Source organism: Falco punctatus (assembly GCF_963210335.1).
Source record: "Falco punctatus genome assembly, chromosome: 3".
NCBI lineage: Eukaryota > Metazoa > Chordata > Aves > Falconiformes > Falconidae > Falco > Falco punctatus.
The window spans coordinates 96,002,848-96,023,705 of NC_137582.1; the positions used below are offsets into that span (position 1 = coordinate 96,002,848).

Below are 20,858 nucleotides of genomic sequence, written 5' to 3' on the forward strand. Positions count from 1 at the left end.
TCCTTCAGTAATTCAAAATATAAATAAAATGCACATCATCATTCATCCCACCAAACCACAGCTGTGCATGCAGCTACTTTTGTGCTCTCAGGGCATTACAAAACCATGCAGTATCTCTCCTCCTTGCTGTTACTGAGCAAAGAAAAAGGGTTCTTGGTCTTGTTTCTTGCTGCTTCTGTAAGGAAGGTTTGCTACTCTTTCTGGCTTGGGGATGTGAGACATTGCCATTTCCAAACAGGAAGCTCTATCATGACAGTTTGTGTTTTCTGTAAGGATTATCTGTTGAATTTACTCTTCTGTACCACCCCTCACTGCTCCTCAGCTGAACTGTGGGCTGGGGTGGCCCTGACGGTGCAGCTCCTTTTGCTCTGAAGGCAAGGTGAGAAGCCTGGCGATGGTCCGAAGGGTGGCAAGGCAGCTTTCCTGCACGGATGCTGGCACTTGTGATTGAGACTGGTTGGACGGAGCACCTGAGCTCTTTTCATAGGAGGGTTCCCCCTCAGTGACACAGTCTGTATCTCTTAAATGGCACTCTGAAGGACACCTGCTTCTGAAAACACGTACTAACTGCATCTGTCTGTCGTTAGGCACAATTTTGATCATGCATAGAGATGTTTTATAAGGAAGCTCTTTCCTTCCCTGCATGCAAGGAAAGAGCTGGCTTTTCTTGGCATCAGGTTAACCCAGGCGTATGAAACACCTGCTTCTGAAGTGCACAGCAGTATCTCCAAATGGACAGGAAATGGAAAAGGAGGTGCCCTCAGACTCATTTGCTAGTGTTTATTTTTAAAAACTTGAGACCATGTGTTTTGGGCAAAGTTCATACCTGGTGCCATTAGAAGAGCAGAGCTGGGATTTCAGCTCCCTAATTTGATTGATAGTTTATTTTGCTGGGAAACAAGTCCTGCGTATCACATGCTTCAGTCAATAATATCAGCAGAACTTTACTACCTTCCCTCATCAGGCCATGTCACTGATGTAAATGGAAGTCATTATGCCAATAGTTTATGGGAAGAGGATTTAGGGTATGGAGAGAATAGAGCCCCAGTTTTTGTTCTTCCAAGTGTTCGAAAGCCAGAAATGCTTGCAGAAGCAATATGAAGAGCATATTTCCAGTGTAGAGGAAGTTGGAGGACTCAGTTTCTTGGTACAGCTTCTGCTTTCCAGCACCTTAATTGGAACTTCCAAAATTCACTGATAACCCTGATGTCTTGCCACTGCTTTTAGTAGAAAGTAATCCTAGATGACCTTCCACAAATCCCTTTTAATTAGCCTCTTTCCCAGAGTGTGCCATGCCAGCAGATGATTAATACATTAATCTTACTGTATTCGCAGCTGACTCTTTATTCTTTCTCTACAGAAAATAGAGTGGAGTTTTATTTTGAGGCCCCATGAAGTTTTAGCTTGCAGTCATCTACTGTACAATCTATTCTTACTGTTAGAGGGTCTAGTCATGTTTTGGGGAGGACAAGGGGAGGGGATGATCTAAAATAAAATCTTGCAGATGATATCGCACAAACCACCACACACAATTGCACACAACAACATACAGAATGCTGCCAGCAGTCCTGCTGCTCGAGAACAAAAACTCATGAAATCTGAATTTGCAAGTTGGTTGTAATGCTATTGAACAAGCTAACAAATGCCATACCCTTGGACAAGCTCACACAGGAGGCAGTGCTAATGCGTTTGTTAATGGTACCAAATTGTGCAGATGGTGACATCAGATATACCTTTAAGTCTTGAGAAATAAGTATTTGTTTATGGTGCTTATTATTGAGAAATAATAAAAGTTCAGTTATGGCACTTGATATTCTTCTTTATACTAGAGAGAAAATAGCCATGTAGAAGTAAAATCTGGGGGATTTAGTTGGGCTAACTAGATTTGCTGGAAAACATGTCCTGCATATCACCTGCTGCAAATTTGATCTGAATTTGGGTCATCAATCAGATGTTAGACTGAAATGCAATGTAACATTAGGGAGGGTCAGCACTGAGTTTCGTATTTAAAACATTACAATCTATGTCAGACATTAACTACATCAACTGCTACATACAGCACTATGGAAAGTATTTTGCAACTGGACTTGGTAACTCCCTGGAAACATTTTCCTTGAAACTTTCTGCTGGGGGGAAAAAAGGTAAAGAAGGAGATAAGTAGGCTTTTGCTGTCTCTGGGCTTTCTGAAGGCATGACTTTGTGGATGGTCATGGAGAGCAAGGATGGCCAGGTTCAGGCTAGCAATTGGTCATGTGGACCATGGGGAATCTGGAAGGAGGATCAATTAATCTGCTTCCGTTGAGTTTATCTCTCCCAGTGGCAATCTGGGTACCAGCAGGTGTGTGGTGGCTTTATGGTAGGCGTGGGTTAGAAGCCACTGGAAGGGCTATAAATATTCAGACTTGAGGCATGAACTGACACGTAACCAGTGGAGGTTAGGGACAAACTTCTCCCTTGGAGGAACCACTGGGTTATTTGTGTCTTATCAAGGCAGCTGGTTTTACATCAAAACCAGTGCCTGGAATAGACGGAGCGTTAGTTGTATCAAATACGGTGATTCCTCTGTCCCCCAGCTGTCAGGCTGGGTAGGGAAGCTCTGTCAGATGGTGAAAGCACACTGTAAAAGAGACCTGCCAGTAACTTCTGACAGTAGCTGTAGGTATCCTGTATAGTTAAAAGCTGAGATTCAGGTCCTGCAAAACCCCACCAGTGCTGTCATTTGTTTGCAAAGTCCTCAAAACGGAGCATATGCCATACCTTGCAGAACAGGCACCTGTCGTTTGAGTAGCAGAGGGGAAAAGCCAGAGAACAGGGAAATCTGGTGGTACAGAAATTTGAGACAGGCTCCAGAGAAGATTTTCAACAGTGGTATTTTGCACTGTTTCCCACTACATGCTGGGAGCCAGTAAAGATTTCTAAAGATGCTTGCTTGATAGAACACCCACTGCTTGTTGTAATTAGCTTGGTCTCATTCTTAATAGGCACCAGATGAAAATTTTGAGTGGCATCTTGCATACATTTCAGTGTTAATGCAGAAAGATGGGTCTGACGGAGTTCAAGTTCTCATCCTGGTTAGCGGAGGTGTAGTTCTGTGGGGTCTGGTCTGGCACAGCATAGCAGCGAGAGGCAAGACCCAGCCACATTAAGTTTTGTGGGTTGGGGCTATCTTTTCCATTTCACTTGAAAGACTTAAAACATATAAAGGCCATTTATGTTCCCTTTTGCTCATCTCTGTTCAAGGCTGCTGAGGTCTTCTGCTGAAAGCAGGTAAGGGTTGCCTGTGGTGAATAGCTTTCCTATTAAGAGGTAGCTAAAGCATACCAGTAATCCTTGGCTGACAGCAGACAAACCAACCTCCTCTCATGTTCCCTCACACAGAGCCTTTAAGCCTTGCTAGACATGCCTGAAGATGAAAAAGCCAACAATGAGCTGTGATAATAGCTTGTAAACACAGAGCATGGCCACACCTTGCAGTGTCTGCAGCCTAAGGGAACAGATCTGCCAACCTATATCTGCCCTTAAATGCCAAGAAACAAATCATTGGCAATAAACCACAATGGCTGTTTTCCATCTGCAATCAATTTCTGTTTAACTAATGATGTTAAGCATAAAATAGCCACAGTCATCTCTTATTAGGTTCTTGAATAAACAACGGCTGTAGCTCAAATGGTTCATTAAGAGGGAGGGAAGCAGTTCCTTTTCCAGGTGTCTGTAGCTGCTAAGGTTTGCATAGCTGAGGGCAGGCAGGAATGGCCCCTGTTACTGCCATCATCCTTTGCCTGTGTGATGGAGGGACCCGTGCCTCTGTTTGCAGCGTGGCCTGGACAAGTACGGTGTGGTCATAACATTAAGGCAAGTTCTACACTGTAGTGAAAAGAGTAAGTCTTTCTTTTAATCGGAAAGGGCTTTGGGCTCAACTGTGAAAAAAGTCACTCAGAGTCTGGGAGAAGTTCTGGGTGCCTGGAGGACAACTATAAACCTGGGTTTGTCTGTATGCTATTAAGCAGAGGTCTTGAGACAAGCCACCTCATGTGTTTCCTGTCTCTCCTTGACAGGCCTGGGGTGCAGCTGCTGGTGGCATTGCAGTCCCCTTAAGCTGCATGTAGTTAAGATGTATTTTCAGACTCAGTAGCAGAGAGAGGTTCAAGATGCAATGTCGGGGTTGGGGTCAAGTGCAAAAGCTGTCAAAAGCTGAAAGTGATGATATGACTTTGATTTGACTTGCCAAAAGCCATACACAGATAACACCTCTCAGCTTTTCTAGTTTAAGGTTATTCACTCTTTAAATTAGTTTTTTGTGCCGTCTGTAAATTACAAGTCCAGCTCTCTTAAAGTGGAAATTCTTTGCTATGTTATGCACACAGGGCTTGGCTGTTCTCTTACAACAAAATGCCATGCCAAATAAATAATTATGAGCATAAGGAAACGTCATGAATGAGAGAAGGGAGAAAACAGAATAAAATGAAATAAGGGTCCTTAAAAATATTGCAGGAAATGAGTAGACATTATGAGCGAAGACAGTATAATTTGTAGGCAGACTGGTGATTCTATGGTCTTTAATGGCATTTTAATCTTGCTGGTGAATCTATGTTCTTTAATGGCATTCTAATCTCGCTGCTAAGAAATGCATGTATTCATGGGACTTAAGTAGATGCTGGATCCTTTTGCTTTAGGATTAAAGCAAATACAGCTCTAAGGTATTTTCACAGAGCCCCTTCACTTCCAGCCTGCTCTTTGTTAGTCAAAAAAAAAAATAAAACAACCCAAAAAACCCAACTAACACATCACAACAGAAGAATTCCTAGAGGAAAATATTTATGTTCATTTGGAGCAACCCAAAGCCTTTCATTTGTTTTTGTTTTGAAAGGCAAATGTTTACCCTGAGTGTGAGCCTAGCCTGCAGGTGTTGTGGAACCGGGGAACCTGCTCGGGCAGCTCTCAGGGTGGGCTGCCTCGCCGGGTGGCTTAGCTTCAGTCTTTGCTGGGTGTGTTATAGAGCTGTCTGTCGTAAGAAAATCTGACTATTTCTGGCTCGGATTAGGTTAGAGAAACTGAGCGAAGAAGGGGTTTTGATTCCTTCTAGTTTTCCGTTTGTGCTATTCAGCACTAATGGTTTCAGCCAGCTCAACATTGAGAAAAGCAAGAGGGATTTCTCCCTGCCTTCCCCCCAGCATCTGATGCTTCTGACCGTGAAAATGTTGGTTCTGAGCATTAGATGTTAGCACTGATCTATTCCAGCCCTTTTGTGTGTATCTGTATTTAGTTTGCTATTCTGGATCCCCCTTTCTCCAACAGAATACTGATGGTGATCATGCAGTAGGGGTTTATGTAAAATGGCCATCCAAAAAATGCTATATCTTGCTCCAATTTACTTTGGCTGCTTCTCATGTGAGTTCTTGTGATCCACATACACGCTGTGGTGACCCTACAGAACAATGAAACATAACAGCTAGAGGCTGTCTTTAATTGGGCAAGGTAATATTGAAAAATTGTGTGATGAGTCACTGAAGCTGGAACAGCCCAGCCTTTAAATACTGCGTTACTCAACAGCCGATGAATGTGTCCCTGGGCTCTCTCTTCTGCAGTCATCCTTGTAACTCAGTGATACTTTCTCCATTTGATCAAGGTTGTATTAATCCATAATCCAAACTTCAGCTCAGTCTCTCTATCTCTGGTTCTTGCTGCTTTCCAGTAGGCTGGAGCTTGAGATGTGCCTCGCTTGTGCTTTGTCATGCTTGGAAAGGAAAGAGGACTAAGCTGGCTTTAAACTTTTACCTGGCTGTAGTCTAGGAGTTACTGACTTGAACACAGGCATGAAAAAGAGTGGGCATAGACTTTTTTTTGTGCGCTTCTTTTGTCTGTCAGCATCTCCTGAGGACTACTGTATTGCAGGGGATGGACTTCCCACTTGGGAGTTGTCTCTGAGATCTTACTGCTGCATTGAAGAACAGCAAATGCAGGAGCTGCTCCCAAGGGCAGGCTTCCTGGAGGGATTTCTTTAGATAAACCATGGCCAATGTGTGTTGATGAGCTACTTGTGCAGCAGACTGGAAACAAATGGAAAGCATACCAAAACTGCCTATCCACATCACAGGTTTGTATGTTTTCTGACTCTGCTTCTAATCCGGTTTGAAGGACTGTCTTTTTTCCCCCCTCCCCTTTTCTTTTCTCCTTAAAAAATATAAAAATCCAAGTACTTGGTATTTTTCTTCAAGATCCATTATGAGGTATTCTGTTTTTCTTGCTGCTTTACTCACTGGACACTAAACCCAAATTTCCCTATGGTAATTTTTAAACAACAAAAAGCTCTGCACACAACATTTTTGTAATTGGGTGTATTTCAGGCAGTTGCTACTTCAGGCCTTCATTTTTCTGTATTTCAACGGAGAGGAGAATAAGCCATCTATGTCAACTGGAGGTAGAGGTTATAGATGGAAAACTATGGCCCCCTTGAATTAAAGTATTATTCATGGAGTGAGATGTAATCCCCAGAATCCAGGCTGGGAGAACTGCTGCTCAGCTGAGGCTACTTTTAAAACTTGTAAGGCAACTTGCTTTCCTTGTAAACTAAGGAATTGGGTATAAATAAGTTTTACTGCACCTTTAAAGTACAAAACAAAACAGATGGTTGAAAGGTTCTGTGCTCTCTTGTCAGTTCTCACCCTCTTTATGTGGACTTCTTCCAGCCCTCCCAGTCTTTCTTTGTGGGTTTTAATACAGTTATTAATCCCAGTTTCCCTCCCCTCCTTGGCAAGGGGCCTCTCCCCTTGCCACTTTGGTTAGGTGATACTACTGAAACCTGATTCAGGACCTGCTAATGATGCCAACCCTGTGATTAGCTATTGTTTGGAAGCCCTAACAATTAGGTGAGGTGTATACGTTCATCTGGAAGCCGATGCTCTTGTCCAGCAAAGCATCCTCACCTCCTGAGCAAGTGTCATGGAGCAGCTCCGTTTACTGTAGTGCAAAGCATCCGGGGATGTGCAGCCAAAATCCCTGATGAACGCATTGGGAGAGGACATCCTCAGGAAGGGCTTGTTGTGCTGCAGCTGCCTGCACAATCCAGGTGGGTTGGCTTTGTTGCCTGAACTGCAGAAGCAGATAAAGCACTGAGGGCCGAGTAAAAAATACATAGCTCTCTTAAACAAAAAATAATCGAATGCTGCGGTTCTTGTAAAATCTGGGAACTGGCATGGCACGGTAGAAACCAGCACGTATTCTTAGTCTTTGTGTTCCAGAAAATGTATCGTGAGCTGGCAGTGCTGGACAGTGGAAGGCTTGTAAGGATAAAATATTAATGCTGTGTGCTTTAACGTGCTGCGTGTCAAGAGGGAGGTACTTGATTCAAATCTAACTTGCTTGGGGGGCCATCTGAGCCTGCAGACTTGTTCCAGCTTGTTATGAACTGCTGTGCCTTGTTCTGCCATCTACCTCCTAATGAGTAGTTAAGAGGACAATTTAATTTGGTTACGCAGCTCTCCTGAATCCAGGTGTAGCTGTGCCAGACGGGCTGGGTTGTGCACAGAGGGCAAACCATTGCCCTTGCCCTGTTACCATGCAAGCGCTAAGATGCATGGGCAGAGCTTGGTCTGCTGCTGTTTGGAAGGTGCTGGTGTTGGGTACAAATTATATTTCTTAGGGCAGGGAGGCTGAAATTTATCCTGCCTAGCTGAGATTCTGAGAGTTGGGTATTTCCAGGGCTTATTCAGTCTAATACCAGTTTCTGTTGACTGTGGAGAGAACAACTTGGTTTAGTCAACTTTATTAGGTGAGGTGGATTCTAATGCACTACACCCTTGAGTGCAGGGCTGGCTGGAGAAATAAAACTGATGCTAGCAAGATGGTCAAAGATTAGCCCTTCCTTCTGTAAATCCTGACTATGGAGTTGGGTGGTGTAGTGAGATGGGATGCCTGCACAGACAGATGCGGAGACAAATGTGATTGCCCTTTTTCCATTGACTAACGGAGGATGGAGTGATCCTGCTCCTTTCCTTGCTGGGCTACGAGACATGCACTTCACCTCTGCTGGGCAGTGCTGAAAAGCAAGACTTGCCTTCTTTCTTCTAGCTGGGCACACTGAGCCCAAGTGGAGGGTCGTGCTTTTGGTCAGATCCTGAGACATAAGGGAAAAGCTCTCTCTGAGTCCTGCTGTCTCTTCCCAAGCATGTTCTGGATGCAAGCAAGCCTAGGTATTTTATTTGACCTCAATTTATACTTTCCTAGAGAGAAATGAGGAGGGTCTGCAACTGAGTCCTGACTGGAAGAAAGCAAAGCCTGCCACAAGCATCTATCTGCCTGCCTTAGTAACAGGAGAGAAAGGAAGGCTTCTGCTTAGTGGAAGAAAGAAAGTGAATGCAGCTAAAACCTTGCTAAACGTGGGGAGTCCTTGCTACCTTTCAGCTCCTGCTTACTCCCTGTGATTTGGCAACACTCCATTCTGCCCACACAATTTCTTCAGTGTGACTGGGCTTTGCAAAAACCTCCTTAATCCAACACAGAAAGGTTTTATGCAATTGCATCCAGCACAGTCCTATTTCACTTGATTTAAATGAGAAAGTTAAATCTCAGTCTAGACGGAGTGCTCTGTAGCTCCTGTGAATCTTGCACCCGGCGAGATGTATCATCTATGAGTATGTTTCTCATTTTCCAGACGAGCCCAGGGGATCTGCACCCCCCTCCATAAAATTCCTGTCTGTGCTAAATTGCCTTTTGGTCCTGATTTATACCTCAATAAAACACATCATGCAAAAGAGAACATGTTTAATTGTGTAACTGACAGGACTTATGCAGGGCACATTTTTGGTGGTTATTTATGCACTTATCTCCTTTAAAAAGGGGCATAATGACATTCATTTACAGTGGGAACAGTAAAAGGTGAGGAAAATAAATGGGGTGGAGGACAAAGAGTAAACTTTAAACTAATATGGCTTCTGGAAAAGGACCTCTGTTAAAAGAATCACTGAAAAATATGAAGAGATGCAGGTTGGATTTGGGAACTTAAGGGGTTCCAAGAAAAACTTCTGAGATTCCCCCCCTCTATCAAACAAAGCCAAAAAACAACCTTATGTTGGGGCTGTTTGATGTTGAAAGCTGGAAAATATTTCTTTCCTCAAAGCAGGAACAAATGAAGAGATCTTTTATGTTGCTCATGAAATCATTGATTCTGAGTTCTTGTTTGATTTCTTTCACCCAGATCCCTTTCAAAATTGCACTGTGGTTTTCTTTTAAAATATTTTTTTCTCAAGGGTGAATAAGGTGCTAGAGAGTCAAGAGACAGGTATGCAAGCCTGTCTTCAGGTTTCTGCTGCACAGTTTCTACTGGCAACCTTGTCCTACTGATGACAGGCACCCTGGCAGCACCTTAAACAAGTGTTGAAGCGGCACATGCAAGATAAGATGACTCCAGGATAATTAGAAATGGGTTCATTACTGGGAGGCCAGCATGATTTACTTTAATTACATCATAAATGTGCTTCCTTATCTTTTCTATCGCCTGTGTAAGGATGTAGCTTCCAAGCCTGTTCTTCAGAGGTGAAAGCTAAAGAACAAAATTAAGCTTGTTGTTCAGCTCCAATTTGGTCTCATTACTGATAAAATGTTTATTATGGCATGGAGTTAGCGCTGACAAGTGCTTTGTTCTGCATGACATGACTCTTGCCTCAAGGGCCATCCAGACTTCAAACACTGGAGAGTAGGTGTGTGGTAATGCACAGACATGCCTGTATATTTGCATATTGGGCTGATAGGGAGAAGAAATACTCTGTAAATATGTAGGTCAGCAGCATTCTTATCTCCTGGTCTTTCGCTGTCTCAGCCCTAGGCCTGCTTGCCTTACCTGTGGTGGTGTCCTCTGTGTGGGAACTGGATTGCTGTAGTGCCGTGGGCCAGCAGACAGGGAGCATGAAGTCAGGAACTTGTGAAGGTTTCAGAGTGGTGGGGTACAAGGCCTCCTAAAATGTCTTAGACTGCCCATAGGAGATGCTGAATGCTTCCTGTTGACATCTAGAAATTTCCCTTAAATACGAGAACTGATGACCACAATCTTCAAAAGTTCTTCTCTAATGGAGAGGTGGACGACATTGCTCATGTCTTTGTACTTAGATGCTGTACCCCAATGGGCTGCACCAATCCCCTGAGATACCATTTACTAAAGGCTCTCCCTCCTTCACCAGAGACAATCCTCCTGGCACTATGTTCAGTAAAGATGTATTTACTACCAAGACCTGCAGTGTTGCCCCTACTCAGGATACCAGCTCTTGCTACTTTTGGTCTAAGAGCGGTTGTGACCCAGCCTAACAAGGAGTGCTCTGCCTGACTTCTGAACACTGTGGGTGTTCAGTCAGCCTCCGAGAAAGAGTTTTTGCTTGCTGAACTCAAAAGAAAGGCAGCTATGCTTCTATTAAAACAGCTTTTGACTTTGCAGAAAGTGAAACTTACCATTATCCAGTGTTTTTGGCTTCCACCTATAGTACGTTAATCGAAGGAACACAGGAGCTTTGTGCATCAGCGATGGTTATCTCCATAGGAAATCCAGCGTTGTGGTTACACTGGCTGGTTTTTTGCTTTTCCCAGTTGTAGGACTTCTCCGCACTTGCAGGATTCCCTTGTTCCAAATATTTCTTCATGGATCCAAATGCTTTTTTTTTTTTCCCCTCCTCTGAAAGAAAAGGTCAATGAAACAGAGATGAACAAAGGAGGAAAATGTCTTTCCGTTTACTTACTGTCCTGCCAATGCAAACAGTTCTGCATTGCGCAGGGTTTCCCTGCACGCCTCTCCTGATGATGTACAAGATTGACCTCAGGGGAAAACTCTGATCCTCTCTAAAATACAACTATAAGTAGATTTGCCACTGTCAGTGATATGTGTTTTTAATCAGCAGCATGACCTTTATTTATATCCCTGTTAAGGGCTAAGGAATTTTGGCAGGTATCATAAACCAATGCATGCTGCATGGCCTTTACTTTACTGCTCCCAATGCATTTATCAGGAAGGCTGATATCCAGAGCTGTTCAATAGCTCTGGAATGCTTATTCCAGCAGTTCCTTCATCTGCAGATCTGTAGCCTAACCTTGCAGCTCTGTGCTGGAAAACCAAAAGGTCAAACAGACCTCATCCAGGGTAAAATCAGCTACTTCATGGGCTTCACTGGACAAGCTTTAAGAGAAAATGCAGCCAATAAACCAAAGCACAAGCAATCCACAATTACGGCTTGAAAATCTAACACTTTATGAGTTTGAATAGCTTACCCTTTTTAAAAATATTTTTGTTGCTCTTCATACTGAGACAATGCCTAAAGCCAAGCCACCATATGGATTGTGCAAACATAAACCATAGGGTTGTTCTCTACACTAGAGATCATTAATCTAGTTTTAAAATGACCAGTCATGCTTTCAGAGGTCACTTTGGTTTGTTCTTTAAACCTGCTTGTTGTCTTGAGTATCCTAAAACATAACATTGCTGAGGCCCTGCCCTTATGCTGATAAGGGACACACAAACTGCTGTTGTGCTTGGAATTTGCCTCCTGAGCCTTCAGGTGTGGAGGTGGCTGCTTGCTGGTAACCAGCTCCTCTGGGTGCTGTTTCTGAGACCCATCATGTTTCAAAGAAAGACCTGAACTGCACAAAAAGGAAAAGAGGACGACGACGACACCCCAGACCCTATGGGAGTTGTCAGGAAATAGCTGAGCACGCTTCTGAGAAAACTGCGAGTTAAAGGAACATGAGAAGAGCTTATGCCATGTGTGGAGGGTGTGAAGTTTTAGACAGGCTGAGGGTACGGCTGCGGTAAGCCATAACGTAATCCTTCTAGCATGCGACAAGCAGGATGAGCTAGAAGTTGAGTAGATTTACTTGGCTTTGGGATCTTTTCTGTTTGCCAGGAGAGTCAGTCTGAAGGAAACCTTGGAAACACTGCGCACTTAGGTTTTTTGAAGAGCTCAGTAACTTTTGCTATTTGTACTTCCAAATCCAGGAAAATGGTTGTCACAAATGACTCTGTTCCTTTTGACTTATTTTGACTGAGGTTATGTCAGTGACTCCTGAACTTCAGAATCCTTTCGCTGTCCTTTTAGTAGCATGCAGAGAACCCAGGAGGTATGGCTTCTCCCACCCCAAATTCTTCTAGACAACATTAATGCCTTGTCCAAAAATTACAGAGGACACAACTGCACAAAGCAAGGCAGAAATGACTGCTGCCTTATAAATGCGCTCACTTCGTGGCACTAATGCTTCCCCCGGCTCCCAACCAAAACAGATTTATAACAAAGGCACTGGGTGAGCTGGAGGGTCCTTCACTGACAGCGAGACTGCTGGTAAAAGCTGCACAGCAGCCTCCTTTCTCTGCTCCCAACAAATGAGGAAAACCGATGTCCTGGCAAGGACTTTTTGTGTCTGTCTGTGCCTTAAGCACAGAAGCAGCACTTCCCAGGGAAGAAAAAGGCATTATTTTTTTGTTGTGCAAATAGCAGCCAGCTGCTGGTTGTGGGTTGTTTTTTGTTGTTGTTGTTGTTGTTTATTCTCCCTGCCCCCCCGCCTTCTAAAATGTCTTCAACATCTTGAACCCAGTTTCTCACCTCTCATCCAACCGGCAGAGGATTTAAACAACAGGATCAAAAACGTCTCTGTGTCACATACAGCAAGTGCCCTGAGGGGTGGAGGGGCCAGAGGCACCTTGCTGCAGCAAGCCCAGGGTACGAGCTCAGTGCTCAGGGATGTGATCAGTTTGGCCAGGTGGGAGACAACTTCAGGGGGGCTTTTCCTGAAAGCAGTGTGTGCTGCCTGGCTGCGGGGCTGCCGCTCTTGGTCTTTCTTAGGTCACCTCTCTGTTTCATAGAAGCTTTAGCAACCGTTTTACTCTCCTCTCCAGCCCCTGCGGTGTGAGCCGTGCACTGCTTGTGGTCTTTCCTCTGAGAGTGGAGAGCAGGAAAGTTGTTTCCCTCTCCGTCTTCCCACCAGCCAAACTTTTCCTCTGCAAGGTGTGACCTGGAGGAAGGGCAGTTCGTGCCTGCCTTGTCTCCCATCAGGGGAGTGACGGGGTCCAACAGCTCGTGCAGGATTTCATGTTCCTGCTGAACATGCGTGTCTCCTGTGATCTGGAAATGTGCTGATGCTTCTGGGGTTGGTCTAGGTGTGAGGAATCTTACAGGCATAGCTGTAGGGTGTAGTTAAGCCATTGCAGTTATGCCAACGTCAATTCCATTGCAATTATGCCAATGTCAATTCCTTTGCTTGTGGATTAAGAGTGTAGTTCAGGCTGTTTGAGCTGTTTCTGAAGTGATAACTCTTGAGTATGGGAGGGCAGGCAAAGTATTTGATCCAAGCAATGCCCCTTTGGAGTTACATTACTGACCTGCTGGTGGGTACTCAGCCCAGGAAGGAACATATAGCTGGGGGGAATCACCAGCTGAGGGATCCGTGCAACAGAGTAAATAAAGCAGGGCAGCCTTTTGCTAAGGGCATCAAGTGAGAGTCTGAAGTCTGTTGGCGTGTTATTTCATCTGTTGGTATGTTTGGTTTTTTTCCATTGCCCGAGAATGAGGCATGAAACCTGCCTGTGAAGCGCCTGCAGCATTCATCCCCCATGCTTGCTTAAGAGACTCTTGAAGGGAGTTGCATTAGTTGCTTTCAAGTTAGGCAGCAGTAACCTCATGCTAAATCCTGTGAAGGAAAGGCTGAAAAGCTTTCGGCCAGGACTTAACTTCATAGCTTAGGCAACCAAATAGCAGTCCAGAAGTAAAACAGCGTTTCTCAAATGAGCAATTTGGGATTATTGCCCTTACATTTCAATTAATGCGTTCATTCCTGTAGTGCCGTCTGAGGTATACAGAAAACATTTGTTTTACCAAATGGTACCGAGAGCAAAATTACCCCTCTATGATCCACGTGGTTTACCAGGTAGATCATAGTACTAAAAAATGATGGAAAGAGAGATTCAATTAAAATCCTTTTGAAAATAAAAACACTAAAGAAATCCTTGTCAGCTGTGTTTAAGGAAGAAAGGCAAACATAAAGCCCCCCTCCTCTAAAGAAGGACAACATTGTACTGAAAGGGCTAACTGCCGCTCTACATATTGCGTGACTTTACTTTGTATCCTTTCACGGCACTGAGGAAAGAAAATAAGGTACAACCCACATGCCTTCCGGATCTGCCATAAGGCAGCGTTTTTTCCCACCACTCTTGCTCCATAAAGAGCAAGTGCTCCGTGCCTTTGCTTCACAAACAGACTACTTATTGCTTGACACTGAATTTCCCTTTTATTTGCTGGATTATTTTCACCAGTGTATTTCGAAAGTTACTCTTTCAGGTATCTGCTCTTCTAGCACTGAAAAGTGCCTCTTTGTGCTGAATGAGGTGCTGGAGGAAGTTATTAGCTTCTAATTAAGACAACAGCCTGAGGGACAGGCTACACAGGCAGTCCTTGTGACCTGAGCAGGTAGCAGCAAGAAAGCAAGCACTGGTATGAGGACCTGAAGTGACTTGTACAAGAGCCAGGTAGAAGATCTGTGGCGGTGTTGGGAACAGAGTCCACATTTTCTGCATCACAGCAGGGTCTCATCTTTGACAACTCTGGGTGGGAGGATTCTTGGGACCCCAGAAAACAAGTCACTGTTGTAGTTGGAAATGACCATCTAACCTGCTCTGCTCACAAGGGAACTGGTTGGAAGAGTTCTAACGGCTGGGTGCAGAGATGGAGAGGAAAGTATTAGTAGGCAGGGGTGAGGAGAGCAGGGAAAAGTTGGTAAAAAGCAGGGATGGATGGCTGAGGCATCAGCCTTGATTAATGGGGGTTTGGTTTCGCTCTTCAGGAAGTGTGTGGGAGCTGGGAGATTGCAGAGGTGCATTTCATTTAACCTAAGGAGGATGTACCCAAATTCCCGAGTGACCTGCAGTGAGAGTCACCTGATGCTTCTCACTTGGAAGATCCTGCTTGAAGGTGTTCATGTGCCTTTGACTGGGTGGGCTGATGGCTTTGGGGTCAAACCAGAGGCACAGAGCCTGCAGCCAGCCCCAGCTCCTGAGCTGAGAGCTGCTCCTGCAGTGGCTGCGTGGGATGGGTCTCTCCTGATGGCTGCTGCTGGGCTGCAGCTTTAACCACCACACTTAAACCAGAAATGCCTCTCCCTCCATTAAGCCAGCTGGAGGGTAACTGGCTGAAGAGCATTACCAGAGGTCATTTCTCCTTCAGGACTTGAAGCAGGGATCGGGACTGTATTTCCTTTCTCTGCAAAAGGCTGCAAAGCTGCTGGAAGCTGTCTGCCTCACTTTCTGGGAGGAGGACCACAAAGGGAATCGCGGCAGGTTATTGCACTAGCTTTAGTAGGGAAGTGTAAATGTTGCTCACAAGACCTGATTTCACAAGTGAAAATCTGTTGTTTCAGTATATTTATTGTAAAATATTAAGAAAACTATGTTAGAAGCATCCTATCAACATTGTTTGATTGGTGGGTTTTGATGATACTAATGGTACTTTAAAAAATGAATCAATGCCAAATTCAAGTTCATCTGTATGAACTTCACTTAATCTTAAGTTGCTTAAATCATAAAACTTTTCTCCTCATCGTTCAGTCACTCTCTGTTTCCTTCTCATGCTGCATGCATTACCCCGTATATACTGTATGTCCTCCTCAGCCCTGAACTACATAGTTATTTTTACGTTTGGCTGTCAGGTAGTGCTGCGGTTGTAGATGTCCACCCGGTGGTTATCTGCCTGGTGATAAGAGATGTTATTTTGGAAGGAGAAGCACAGAAAGTTCATTCAGCATCATCCAGGGCAGAATGTGCTGCATCTGCCATCAGGCATCTCATGAGCCTCTCATCTCTCAACAGATGGGGAAAGACATTTCTAAAATGTCTTTTCAGTTGAAATCAACTTCTTTCATAATTTTTGTTTTGTTTTGTGTTGGGTTTGGGTTTTTTTTGGGGTGGGGGGCGGGGGAGAAATATGAAATCTAAAATACTGCTTTTCATTTCCATTTAAAATGTGCTTTTTCTATCAAAATTTAGATACCTGTATTCTTAACCAGTTTTGGTGTTTTTTTTTTTTGAAGATAGTAAAGCCAAATGTTTGCACTTCTGATAGTACCTACTGACAACTATTTTCTGGCTCTGACCCAGCTTTACTCACAGGCTCACTTAACTGAAAACCAGATTTGTTTTCAGGTCAAAACGAACAGTGACATTGAGAGGAGAATATTCCAAAACCTTTTTACTTGTACTTAACATTTTTCTTACACTACTTGATTAATTTAAGTATAGCCTTCTGCTTTTGGTTGTTGTGCTTGCTTATCATTCTAGCAAAGCAGGCCAAAAATGTTTCAGCACAATTAATTGGAACTAGATGAACATGCAGTATCTATTTTCAAAGTCTGGGGTTAAATAAGGTAATAGACATTTTTTAGGAACTGTGCAAATGTTATGGATGCAATCTGAGACTATGGAAACTTTTTTTTGTACAAGAGACCGTGATTTTTCTTTCAACAGACTGCGTTCGCTCCTTCTGTAGCACGTTATGACTTTACAACGTATAAAGCAGGGGCCTTCTAGACAGGATACTTACTGGGGCACAGCCCCCGACTAATACTTAAAATATTGGCGCTGAATGAGGCATGGGATTTATGGAAAATTAGTATGTGATAAAATGCATATGGGTAAAGGCTAAAGCTAAGAAATGCAGATATAAAGGCTATTTGCACAGTCTGGATTCAGAGTCCTTGCCTTTGTAGCTATGGTATTCTTTTAATTTCTAAACATTTTTTGGTGCTAGGGGTGCTAGACTGAGATGTGGCAGGAAGGTTTTTTGTGTATGTGCATATATATATATATATATGTGCATATTTAAAACATATATTTTGGTCTAAACCCCATGCTTGGTTGTTCTTCCAACCTGTATTCTGTCTGCATGGAGAGAATCAATGGAGTGGGGACCTGGACCTTCTCAGCCTTCCTGAGCGGTACAAGCAAACAGGCTGACGCAGAACCCTGCAGTACCAGCTGCGTGTGGTGCAGGTGATGGCAGGCAGGCTACTTGGATCAACAGGACTCCCCTCGCAGTGGAGCTTCACTTGGACAAGGGAGAAGAGCAGTTTTGGTGGCTGGCTGTGTTATTTAGCCTCATCATTTCACAAAAAAATCCAATGGGCAACACGTACGCTACTGATGCAAGGTGCTTAGATCTGGTGACAGGCTGCACCAGGATGGTAACTACCTTGCCTGAGGTAAGCGAGAGGAGGGAAATGAAACCAAAGATCAATTTTTCTACCCTTTGTCTCCTTGAGGTGGATTGAATTTGTTTGTCTTTCCACATCAGATGAGTGCGGACGTTGCAGCCTCACTCCGCGTGCCGTGTGGCACAGCAAGCACCCGGATGCTCTGTCAACAGCGCACTCTGTAGCTCCTGGGCTGAGCTCGGCCAGCTGCCTGAGCAAACTGTGCCAGGCCTGTTGGTAAGCAACGCTAGTTCAGTGCTCAGAAAAAACAAACTAGACTAGGTATCAGGAGCATTTGGCAGCCTTTTTCCTTCCTGTCACAGAGCAGCAGGGAAATATTGGGAAATTTGGCATGAGCAACTGAAACAGGTGAATGGACGTTCTGAAATACGCTTCTGTGCTTCGCAGTTTTGTGAACTTTCAGGTACACGCTGTTGTTTTGGGCCCCTCTCAATATATTTGCAAGTGTGGATCTGCTCCATAACCAACCCTATCACCGAGGTCAGACTGACAGACCTATAGTTCCCCACATCCTCCTTCCAGCCCTTCTTGTAGACGGACATCACACTTTCCAACTTCCAGTCAACTGGGACCCCCCCAGTTAGCCAGGACTGCTGGTAAATGATGGAAAGTGGCTCAGTGAGCACTTCAACCAGCTCCCTCAGTACCCTTGGGTGATCCAATCCAGCCCCGTAGACTTGTGTGGCTCTAAGTGGTGTAGCAGGTTGCTGACCATTCCCCCTTGGATTGTGGAGGCTTCATTCTGTTCCCTGTCCCTGTGTCCCAGCTCAGGGGGCTGGGTACTCAGAGAACAACTGGTCTTAATATTAAAGACTGAGGCAAAGGCCGTGTTAAGTACCTCAGCCTTTTCCTCATCCTTTGTCACTGTGTTTCCCCCTGCATCTAATAAGGGATAGAGATTCTCCCTAGCCCTCCTCTTTTTGCCAACATATTCATAGAAACATTTTTTTTTTAATTGTCTTTTACAGCAGTAGCTAGATTAAGTTCTGTTGGGGCTTTGGCCCTTCTGATTTTCTCTCTGCATAATCTCATGACTTTCTAGTCCTCCTGAGTGGTCTGCCCCTTCTTCCAAAGGTCATAAACTCTCCTTATATTCCTGAGTTTGAGCCAAAGCTCTCTGTTCGGCCAGGTCGGTTGTCTTCCCTGCTGGTTCATCTTTCAGCACATGGGGGTGGCCTGCTCCTGTGTCTTTCAGATTGCCTTCCTGAAGAATGTCCAGTCCTCCTGGACTCCTTTTTCCTCCAGGACTGCCTCCCAAGGGAGGCTCTCAACCAGGTTCCTAAACAGGCTGAAGTCTGCCCTCAGGGAGTCCAAGGCAGCGGTTCTGCTGACCCCCCTCACTTCTCTGGCGACGGAAACCTGTCATTTCATGATCGCTGTACCCAAGGCAGCCTCCAACCATCACATCACCCACGAGTACTCTGTTCACAAACAACAGGCCCAGCCAGCGCCTTCCCTCGTCGGCTCACTGACCAGCTGTGTCAGGAAGTTCTTCCACACGCTCTGGAAGTTCTTCCACACGCTCTGGGAACTTCCTAGACTGTTTCCTCTCTGTTGTACTGTATTTCCTGCAGACATCTGGTAAGTTGAAGCACTCCTGAGAACAAGGGCTAGTGATGGTGAGACTCCTCCCAGCTGCTTACAGAATATTTCATCTGCCTTTTCATCCTAGTTGGGTGGTCTGTAACAGACTCCTTCCCCCTGATCCTTCCCATAGACACTGAACCCCATCATCACCATCATTAAGCTCTAGATAATCAACACAGTCCCCAGCATACAGGGTTACCCCACCACCTCTCCTTCCTTGCCTGTCCCTTCTGAAGAGTTTATTCATTGCAGCACTCCAGTTGTGTGAGCCATCCTACCATGTTTCTGTGATGGCAACTGTGTCATGCTGTGCAATGGCTTCCAGCTTCTCCTGTTTGTTGCCCGTGCTGTGTGCATTGGTGTAGATGCGCTTCAGTTGGGCTATTGATACCACCACCTTTTTGGCAGGGCAAGGAAGCCCTGATTCCTAGGTGATTGTTCTCAGGTGCTTCCATGGTTTCTAACACATCAATACCCTCAGCTTCTCTGCTGTCACATGGATCTCCAACCTCTACCTCCACTGAGACTGAAGGACCTCACCAGCACATTGTCCCTCAAACATTGCTGTGCTGCCCCTAGGCTGATCTCTAGCGAGCCTGGTTTTATCCCTTTCCCCCTTCCAACCCAGTTTAAAGCTCTTTCAGTGAGCCCTGCTAGCTCCTGTGCATGAATCCTTTCCCCGCTTTCAGACAGGTGTACCCCACCCGTCCTGGTGTGTAAACTGACCCGTGATCCAAAACCCCAAAATTCTGCTGGTGACACCAGGCTCGGAGCCAGGTATTGATCTGCTGGCTCTGCCTGTTGCTTCCCTCACCATTGCCTGTGGCTGGAAGGATAGAGGAGAACACCACTTGTGCTCCTGATCCCTTAACCAGCCATCCCAAGGCCGTTTTCGTCATTGCCCTCGGACTTGCTTCTGGGCAAATCTACAGACTCCTGTTATCCCATCCGCAGCACAGTTTAAGCATGAAGTTTACCACCCACCAAGTCTTTAACTGTGCATGGGGGTAGGAGGAGGTAAGTCATATGAAACAGGAGGTAATAAAGAGCCCAATGAACAGCAGGCAGAGCAGACACGAGTTAATGTAAAAGCAGAGTGAGTAGCGTAGTTAAAAGCTGAAGGAAAATAAAGCTTTGGCTGTCCTGTTGGAAGTGTGTGTATCAGTGGGAGTCCCCACATTCTAATTTAAGTGTAGAATTAGTCACAGGCGGTAGAGCAGAGCCTCAGGGAGGTGAAGCAATGCCCGTAGCTGCCTCCCAGAGCCCCGCTCTTCCCATGGGCATGCCAGGAACCTCCCTGGTGTTTGCCGGTGGCCAGCTAGCCGTTAGCCTGCATCCTTCTGCGGTCTCTGGCTCACAGGCTCAATTTATCAGGGACCAGCTTGGTCCTGGGCAATAAACGAGCAATAAATGCTGCCGTGGCAGTGGAGAGGAGCAGGCAGCTGTCAGAAGGCTGGTGTCCCACCCTGTGCAAGCCCATGTGTTTGTGAGGGAGATGGGAACGCTCTGACTGGCACCTGTGGCATATGGACAGGATCCTCGAGTAAGTCATCGTCACAGAGTGCAGTTGTGTATGTGAACAGAGCCCAGAACTGCAGCTCTGCTCTTCCACCCGACTGTGCACTAGCTGACACTTGCTGTATGCCGTGCTGACGGTAGGAGAGAAGGTTACAGCTCAGTAGCTCTGTTTGGCTTCACAGCTCATGCTAGAAAGAAGTGCCTTTTCCCTCCCACACCCTCCTTCAGTTAACCAGAATGAGTAAGCCATTCTGAGTTCAGGAAAGACAAACACCAAATGCTTAGATTTACACACACACACCCTCCCGAGTTTGAGATGTGGCTTGCAATTCCTCTCGGGTCTAGCAGCAGCAGCAGATGATGGTGTTGCCACACTGGTGTGCCCATCACCTCTGCCAGAAGCTGCTGCCACCATGGCAGAGATGACAAGAAAGCAACAAGCTCCCCTCTCCCCAAGGCAGTTTGAAGCCTCACACACTAACACCAGCTGAGGTCAATGCCAGTGTGGAGGGGGATACTGGGCTCTC

At 45.2% G+C, this 20,858-nt stretch overlaps 1 protein-coding gene across 3 annotated transcripts in view; it reads right to left on the minus strand.

Annotated features, from left to right (window-relative positions):
* NEDD9 (neural precursor cell expressed, developmentally down-regulated 9) overlaps positions 1–20,858 on the minus strand; it is a 109,838-nt gene that overhangs the window by 64,166 nt on the left and 24,814 nt on the right. For 2 of the 3 annotated variants that reach the window (XM_080379420.1, XM_080379419.1), the window contains exon 2: positions 10,438–10,655. In XM_080379420.1, the coding sequence (XP_080235546.1) occupies positions 10,438–10,440 (3 nt within the window). In that variant the 5' untranslated portion in view covers positions 10,441–10,655. The remainder of the gene's footprint in view (positions 1–10,437; positions 10,656–20,858) is intronic. The other variant, XM_080379418.1, reaches the window with a different exon arrangement.